The following is a 9,299-nucleotide window of genomic DNA, read 5'->3' on the forward strand; positions in this document are numbered from 1 at the left end:
AATAATAATAACCTTTATTTGTATAGCACCTTTCATACACAACATGCAGCTCAAAGTGCTTTACATCAATAAAAGGCAGATAAAAGACAGATAAAAAGATAAAATTCATATAAAAGAACAAGCAAGATGCATTGCATTAAAAGAATCAAATCAAGTAAAATAGAAAGATAGAACACAACTAATACTCCCACTTTTAGATGCACATTGTGAGTGAACCCATATGTTTTTCTTTAATTTACTTTTCCCCTGTCCTTCCTGATTCTACTCTTGATCCGATATTTACGTCAGATCTCACTGCCCAAGGCAGACGAGAATCATAGATTCTCCTCTTGGTCAAAAACCTCACCATCCACAGATGGATGAGAATCATACAGGGTAAAGCTCTGTCCCCCCCACATATAGTGTTCACTTGTGCAAGTAAGCATTACCTGGACAAGACCAATGAAAATTCGTACTTGCCCGTGTCAATACACATACACAATACTTTTATGAGATTGGTTCACAAAGGTATCATCAGGTACTACATATACATTATTGATAGCTAGCTCAAGAGAAGTTATAGGACTATAGCTACCAGCTAGCTGGCAATTATTTGCCACATTAGCTTCAACTCAAGCTAGATGCCTCATTTAAACTAAGCTATCAATAGCTTAACAAAAGCACCAATAAAATACTAGATTGATTATAACGCAAGATTCACGGATGCAGAATGGCTGTGGAATGGCACCGAAGCGTAGCACGCTTCCTTTCGGCGCCCATGTTAATGGGTCAGACCATTCACACCGGCCATGGTACAGCACGGAGCTCCGCTTGCGGCTCGCGATCTGCAGCGCCAGTTTCGGCATCCAGTCCATTTTCTCTGCACGCCACGGCGCATATTTCACATGAAAACGCCATAGAAATAGATGGTGACTGCTTTGATATGATAAAGTCAATGAAGAAAGGGAGAAAGTGAAGAAGATGGACTATATAAAGTTAATCCCTGGTGTGGAAAAGTACAGTGAGCTGTCAGCATTGTGTCTACAAGGCCAACAGTAAGAAAGATGAGGCTTTGGTGGCTATTGGAGCACAATGTAAGTAGCCTACAGCCTGTTTCCATGGGGTATTTCTCCTCCTGTAGCGGAGAGCTGCTGGCCGGCGCTGAGAAATACACTTCTGGTGTGAACAGTCCAGCTGCGACTCGCTTGCAAAATCACAGTAGCTACTCGGCCGCTACGCGTTCGGTCCGAACCAAGCGTAAGCTAGCTAAAGAAAATAACACAGAGCTAGCTGGCAAATATTTACGTTATTATTTGTTTTCTTAACAGAAGGGGTGTGACGATTCTCCAAATCCACGATTCGATTTGACTTTCGATTTTAAGGTCACGGTTCGATTCGATTTTCGATTTAAACATTTTATTTTCAGCCCTGACGGCTATGCCATTATTAGACTATCGAGTCTTGATTTGTAAAGATCAACAGATCATTGGTTTTATGCCCTGACAACTGTCATTTACATTTTCAAACTCTTCTTTAAAAAGATGGTATCAAGTGTGATATAACTGCCATATTTTTTTTTTTGGAATGTACCATATGGTCAAATTTTTTCAAAGTTTTTCCATTTAAAAAAACACAACTTTCCCTTTAATTTGGTACCAAATACATGGCAAGGCGATTCAGGGCGTCTCCTTACTGAAGTGTAATTCACAGTATGACAACAAAACAGATCCTTCCTATCTTGGCTAACGATAAGCTTTCAAAATACATACAAAACCTCCAGCGCTTCAGCCCACACACTAATAAGATCAGACAATAATAGTCGCCAAACAAATATGGAAAAAGTCGCCAAACTTATATGGATAAAAGTCGCTGCAACCCGGACAGTCCTCCTACCGACTCTTCGGCGTACTGCCTCCCGGAAAACAGCGTCCGTCTCCGGCGGTGAGAGCAGGTAGGTCCCGCTGTTTAGTGAAGGTGATCTTGTGTCTTGTTTTATCGAGCAAGAACAAGCGATTTCGATCAAAAGACTTCAACTCACAATGTCTTCGTAACTTTCCACTGCATATGGCGGGTCAGGTTCTGTCTCACAGCACAATCTGACAGCTTCCAGAAGGTTTTAAAAGCGTGACGCTTAGGCGGCGAAGCCATTTTTACCGGTGGAGGACGACTAAACCTGGGAGAAATCAAACGTCTCAGTGTCACCAGATATACAGTATTTTCCGGTTCATTGATGACAACTTGGAAGTATATATAAAACAAAGCTGATAACTTGATTTTCAGTTTTTGGTACATTTTGAACTATTTAAAAATGACGGGCGCTCTTGGGTGCTATAGTGAAATATAGAATGGGCGCTCTCTAGCAGCTACGCTGTGTCGTCATTGAAATGTTTTTTTTCTTCAGACACGTGCAAGTAGGCAGGGGTGGAGAGAAAAAAAATACTGGGAGAATCGCGAACCTGCTTGTGATTTCGAAGGTCGAAATCGAACGCTCATTTCGATCGATTTTCGATTTAGAATCGAAATCGTGACACCCCTACTTAACAGTCTTCTTTACAGTGTTGAGGCTAAGCAATTTCACTGTATTTAGGCCTAGATGCTGCCTGGATGTTGCAGGATGCAATTTATCTCGGCCAGTAGGTGGTGCATGGCCTTTCTTGACTGCTACATTAACTTTAAGACTTTTTATTTCTAGGCTATGGCCAACTTCTCTAATCTAAACCACTGCCTGTTTTTGAATATGCAAAATCATTTTATATGAACTTGCTAAATTAATTTCAGTCAGAGACAGAAAAGGTTGGGAGAAAGAGAGGGGGAATGACATGCGACAAAGGGTCCAGATTCAAACCCAGGATGTCGTGTTTACATTGTATGCACCTTAGACCACTGGCCCACCAGGATGCCCCCAAATATTGTAGCTTTAACCAAAAATATTTTGATATAATTCCTCTGTGAATAATGCTGAAATGTATAGGTTGGTAACATAAGTACATCATTTTAGTCTGTTCAGTCGAACAAGAATAATGAGGAATATAAAATGAATTAGCAAGCTGCTGTACTCTTCAGACATCCACACTGGCGGTTAAGTTTGTTTTTGTTTAGATTTAAATGATGAACAGCTACGTGGACTAAAATAATAACAATATACAGTCCAGACAAATATCTTAGCAATCTTAGCAGCTCAGGAAACAATTCATGTCATATTTGTATTTTGAATTAAAAATGTCACACTCTTACAGATGGAGCATCCACGGCCCAAACTCTTTGACTTCCATGGAGTTTCCATGACCAACCACTACACTGACAACTGGGACAATGTACAGAACTTCAAAGCGAGACCAGATGATATTGTTATAGCTACTTACCCCAAAGCAGGTATGACTGTGTGTATGAGGTTCTGGGAATTAGCTAAGATAATATTGTGTCTGGCATTATATTTATGCTGATATATCTGTGATTGTATAGTGATGAACGCAATGGGTTGGCATTTTTAAGATGTTAAGGCCATTGAACGATTTGTATTCATGTGTTTCTCTTTTCTACTCTTAGGAACCACATGGGTCTCTTACATCCTTGACCTTCTGTATTTTGGCCAGATGTCTCCAGAGCGTCAGACATCCATCCCTATCCATGAGAGAGTGCCTTTCCTGGAGACTAAAGACCCGTCTCTATCCACAGGTTGAATCATCTGATCACATTCATCCACACTTAAATTAGCATGGCAATGAAAACATGCTATTTCAGTTCATTAGTCTTGTACAGTCACCACTGATGCGCTCTACCTTATCTTTGTATTAGTGGTGCCTTTGTCTTCATCTATATCATTTTTGTTTGTTTTATCTCACTTGCTCAAATTAGTGATTATACCGTATTTCCTCTAATAGTGGCAGCAAGGGCGGATATTTCATTTCACTGTTGGGGGGGACAATAAACAGAAAAAATTCTCAAGAGCAATTCCTGAAGGGGACACCAAAGGTGCCGCCAAAAGTACTGTTGTATTAAATGTATAGGTCCATTATGAAACATTTCCATAAGCACTGGGGTCTTTCTACTTGGGTTTCGGTGCACTGAAAAATGATCGGATGTCTGTTTTTCTTTTCTCTGCCATTTTAACTGACCTGGCTGGCTGACAAATAGACACACACACACACACACACACACACAGCATGCAGGTTATTTACAGTAGTAGGTGAGATGCAACACCCATTAATTGAACTAAAGCTAATATATGCCTAATTAGATTTAGTTTTCCCGAAAAAGCAGATCTCTAATGTTTCGCTGTCAATGTGTAAAAGTCCAGAACGCTATGAAGCCTGCCAGAAACTTACTTCAGGGTCTTTTTTAAGAATTAAGTCTTCATTTATTTCCAAAATTATAAACACAATTACATAGTGGCAGCCATTTTACATCCAGTAAGAAAAAAAGAATATACTTAGAACCTAATTACGTAGGGTAAGTTAATCTTAAATAGCCTATTATATTATAGAAATATTACTGTTACCATCTACAAAAGATAATTTTGGTATGAAAACCCGCATTTTAATTTAACCAAGTATCCTGTATCATAAATACATGTCTGGCATTTGTAACAAACCAAACCGCTTGAAAATCGGTCGAAAATTCAGTGAGTTATGAGGATTTTAATTGTGGATAGACCTCCTGCCTCCATACACATACATGCATTAGGAGACACGGCTGCTCCGTACCAACACGTTGACGCACAAGATTCAACCGCGAGGTAATGGAGTGAACAAAATGTAGTCTGGTTACAATTGTGAATGTGTTTTATTCTATTGAGTGGCAGAAGTAAAGAAAAATGTCTGACACGTCCTTTGTTTTAAGTTAACCTTTGCGAAGCAGCTACTTACTGGAGGTCTGCCACCACTGACACACTTCCAGAGATCCTCCACAGACACTCGTACCGAGGGCTAATGTGTGTGTGTGGGGGTTCGGGGAGGCAGGTAGGCAGTGGACCAAACCACTGTGAGGCATATGAGAGGGGGGGGTGCAATCTTTAGAAACTTAAAAACGCATTGTTTTGTGTCTATAATTAGCACAAGTGCTTTCAATGCATATTATTATATTATTTAAAATTATATAGTTATGTTTACAATGATATATTGGGGGGACAACTCTCTGTTTTTCCCAGGAAGGGGGGGTCCGGACCCCCCTGTCCCCCCCGTAATTTCCGCCCATGAGTGGCAGGTAGTCAATTAAAAGCCGGGTCTCCGATAATGGCCAATGAACAAATAAAGGCCGGCCCCAAATACAGGCCGGGGAAAAAAACAAAGGAAACAAGACTAGTTCAAAACCTAGTATATGGCTGGACCGTGTCCATCTCCTCTCTCCGCCACTGTCCTCTCCACCGCGCCCACGGCCCGTACCTATCGGGGACACCCGGTGACGCATCCGCGTCGGGACCCCGCCGAAATCTCGGCCGGATCACCGGGAACAAATCGGCGCCCAGCTATCGGCACTGGCCGGAACCGTGTCCCCGGGAAACTCGAAGTGTCGGCAGTAAGCCTCCATGCCGCCGACAGAACAGAGGGCTGTCAGGTGGTCTGAGCTTGCACATCGAAATAAACGGCGATATGATATAATTGTATAGATTCTACTTTAGCTTCAGTTACCTTCAGCTTACATGCAAACAACGGTGGATACCGGTAAACTCCTGGTGCCTGTTATACATGTAACTGTAGTTTGTAGTAACATACAAGTGCCACAAGATGGCAGTATGCCACAAGATGGCTTGGCCGGCGGAAGTCTCTGGAGCGTGCCGTCGTCGATTACCGTAATTATCGTAATGCATTGTAGTAACAAAAAAACATCTACCTAACGTACCCCAACAGAAGCAGATCAGAAAACAAGGAGGCTTCGTACTAAAATATGAGCAAATATACTTATCAAACAGAGGGAATTAGAAATAAAGGCCTGTCTCTAATATAAGCCTGCTTCCAATAAAGGCCTGGTACCCTCTGCAGTTGAGGTAAATAAAGGCCCGGGCCAATATTAGAGGAAATACGGTATCTCTTTTTCCTGTTCTTTGTAATTGTATTTAAGCACTATGATTTTATCACCACTTTGCTTCTACTATGGCTAATAGTCATATTGTTCTCTGGCTTCAGAACAACTCTAAGCAGTACCTCTGTTGTTGACTAACTCTACCCCTCTATAAAGGAATAGATTTGGCAGAAAAGCTTCCCACCTCTCCTTGCCTCATCAAAACTCATCTACCAGTCCAGTTGGTGCCCAAGTCCTTCTGGGAGCAGAACTGCAGGGTACAGCATGTGCTTTCTTTATCTGTACTTAGTCTGTAAATAAGTGAATTGCAACTCCCATTACTTACCTGACACTAATCGATAGCAAGTGTTTTTGCTTTGTGCAGATTGTCTATGTGGCCCGTAATGCCAAGGACAATGCGGTGTCCTACTTCCACTTCGGCCGCATGAACATGCTTCAGCCAGAGCCAGGAGACTGGAGCAGCTTTCTGCAGAGATTCATGGAGGGAAAGAGTGAGTTCAAAATAGTGGAGGTGTTTGCAGAAGACGCTTGATCTCTCATTTCCTGTCTAGAAGTCCCTTCATGTATTGTTCTAGTGGTGTTTGGACCCTGGTATGACCATGTGACTGGCTGGTGGGAGAAGAAACAGACTCATTCCAAACTTCTTTATCTGTTCTATGAAGATCTGATCGAGGTAACTTAGTTGTGTTGTGATGGTGGTGGTGTTTGTGTGTGTTTGTGTGTCATTTTTTTTAGCTATGTTAATAACATTTTGTGTCAGTGTTATTAACATATGATTTATAGAAAAGTAACACAAAAGCACACTGTCCCAAAGAAGACAGAGATATGTTAAACAAGCATCCTTTCTAAGAGTGTGTTGTAGTATAATATGGAGAGTAAGTATCTTTAATTTATGCGTTACAAGGCTGGGATTGCCTATTGTAAACCTCTGCAGTAGTGTATAGCAGACAGATTGTGTGTGACCACTGTGTGTGTCTGCAGGACACTGGGAGAGAGATAGACCGTCTCTGCTCCTTTCTTGGTTTGTCTCCTTCAGCCGAGGAGAAGGAAATAGTCATAAGGGGAGTGCAGTTTGACAATATGAAAAAAAAACAAAATGACCAACTATTCCACCGTCCAAGTTATGGATCTCAAGGTTTCTCCCTTCATGAGAAAAGGTACAGTGAAAAATGTTCTGTGAAGGTAAATCATCTACAAGCAGAGAAAGCAGAATTTTCCCACTGAGTTCATGTGTTCAGATTTTCATTGCTCACACCAATATCTGCTCAAATCATCCCTCGCAGATTTAACTAAAACACTGATTGAAACTGATTGATTGTCTCTGCTTCTCCAGGAAAGGTTGGTGACTGGAAGAACCATTTCACTGTGGCCCAGAGTGAACAGTTTGATGAAGACCACAAGAAAAAGATGAAGAACCCAATGCAACAATTCCGTACTGAAGTGTAGAGAGGTCTGGCCAGGCTGTACATGCATAATGATGGGTGGAACTGTGTGCATGATTTATGGGTAATAGAGACATTGCAGAAGCACTGCAGATGAGGCCGTGAGGTCGGAGGAGAGGGCGTATTTTGGCCAAATGGAACGCACATAGTTGTCTGTGTGAATGCTAGAGGGGCCAAAGACACTACTGAGCTCAGAGGAAGTCATTAAATCAAGACATTTAACTCCTCAAAAAAAAAAAACTCATGTTGTGATTTTAAATGTGGATTCCCTACTGGATCTGCAGTCACAGACTGTCACAGACTTTTATTGTTTATTGTTCACAAATTGTTTGCACGGATATTGAACACTTCACATGTGTATGCAAATCTATTAAATATCACACTAGTAAAATGATACATGAATGTTGCTCAATGTTGTGTTTATTTTGGCAGTGAGAATACATTCATTTTTCATTTCAAGTCTATGAAATGATTTCTTCCCTGCCGTTTTTCCTTCCTTATTGGAGCAGAAAACCATACAACAAAAGTTGAACATGGTGTTTGCAGTGACAGCAGCAAATCATACTAAGCAGTTGTGCTGGAATTACATGGTGGTCTCCCAACATGGCCACTAGGGACTCTGCAGTGCTTCTGCAATGTCTCTATTACCCATAAATCATGCACACAGTTCCACCCATCATTATGCATGTACAGCCTGGCCAGACCTCTCTACACTTCAGTACGGAATTGTTGCATTGGGTTCTTCATCTTTTTCTTGTAGTCTTCATCAAACTGTTCACTCTGGGCCACAGTGAAATGGTTCTTCCAGTCACCAACCTTTCCTGGAGAAGCAGAGACAATCAATCAGGTGTTTTAGTTAAATCTGCGAGGGATGATTTGAGCAGATATTGGTGTGAGCAATGAAAATCTGAACACATCATGAACTCAGAGGGAAAATTCTGCTTTCTCTGCTTGTAGATGATTTACCTTCACAGAATGTTTTTCACTGTACCTTTTCTCATGAAGGGAGAAACCTTGAGATCCATAACTTGGACGGTGGAATAGTTGGTCATTTTGTTTTTTTTCATATTGTCAAACTGCACTCTCCTTATGACTGTTTCCTTCTCCTCGGCTGAAGGAGACAAACCAAGAAAGGAGCAGAGACGGTCTATCTCTCTCCCAGTGTCCTGCAGACACACACAGTGGTCACACACAATCTGTCTGCAATACACTACTGCAGAGGTTTACAATAGGCAATCCCAGCCTTGTAACGCATAAATTAAAGATACTTACTCTCACCATCTTATACACTCTTAGAAAGGATGCTTGTTTAACACATCTCTGTCTTCTTTGGGACAGTGTGCTTTTGTTTTACTTTTCTATAAATCATATGTTAATAACACTGACACAAAATGTTATTAACATAGCTATAAAAAAAATGACACACACAAACACCACCACCATCACAACACAACTAAGTTACCTCGATCAGATCTTCATAGAACAGATAAAGAAGTTTGGAATGAGTCTGTTTCTTCTCCCACCAGCCAGTCACATGGTCATACCAGGGTCCAAACACCACTGAAGCCATAGAACAATACATGAAGGGACTTCTAGACAGGAAATGAGAGATCAAGCGTCTTCTGCAAACACCTCCACTATTTTGAACTCACTCTTTCCCTCCATGAATCTCTGCAGAAAGCTGCTCCAGTCTCCTGGCTCTGGCTGAAGCATGTCCATGCGGCCGAAGTGGAAGTAGGACACTGCATTGTCCTTGGCATTACGGGCCACATAGACAATCTGCACAAAGCAAAAACACTTGCTATCGATCAGTGTCAGGTTAGTAATGGGAGTTGCAATTCACTTATTTACAGACTAAGT

At 41.4% G+C, this 9,299-nt stretch overlaps 1 protein-coding gene and 1 pseudogene across 2 annotated transcripts in view; one reads left to right on the plus strand and one right to left on the minus strand.

Moving 5' to 3' along the window:
* Positions 1–3,206: 3,206 nt before the first annotated feature.
* Positions 3,207–7,527, plus strand: LOC144542305 (cytosolic sulfotransferase 3-like; annotated as a pseudogene). Its single transcript, XR_013507157.1, has 7 exons — positions 3,207–3,351; positions 3,526–3,654; positions 6,154–6,254; positions 6,362–6,488; positions 6,573–6,670; positions 6,979–7,154; positions 7,331–7,527. The product of XR_013507157.1 is annotated as a cytosolic sulfotransferase 3-like (transcript).
* Positions 7,528–8,021: 494 nt separating this feature from the next.
* The window catches only part of LOC144542304 (cytosolic sulfotransferase 1-like), a 2,286-nt gene continuing 1,008 nt past the window's right edge, over positions 8,022–9,299 (minus strand). Inside the window, exons 4-7 of the mRNA XM_078288155.1 lie at positions 9,092–9,218; positions 8,902–8,999; positions 8,431–8,605; positions 8,022–8,260 (exon numbers count right to left, since the gene is read on the minus strand). Coding sequence (XP_078144281.1) covers positions 8,148–8,260; positions 8,431–8,605; positions 8,902–8,999; positions 9,092–9,218 — 513 coding nt within the window. The 3' untranslated portion in view covers positions 8,022–8,147. The remainder of the gene's footprint in view (positions 8,261–8,430; positions 8,606–8,901; positions 9,000–9,091; positions 9,219–9,299) is intronic.

The sequence above is a fragment of the Centroberyx gerrardi genome, chromosome 14, assembly GCF_048128805.1.
Source record: "Centroberyx gerrardi isolate f3 chromosome 14, fCenGer3.hap1.cur.20231027, whole genome shotgun sequence".
NCBI lineage: Eukaryota > Metazoa > Chordata > Actinopteri > Beryciformes > Berycidae > Centroberyx > Centroberyx gerrardi.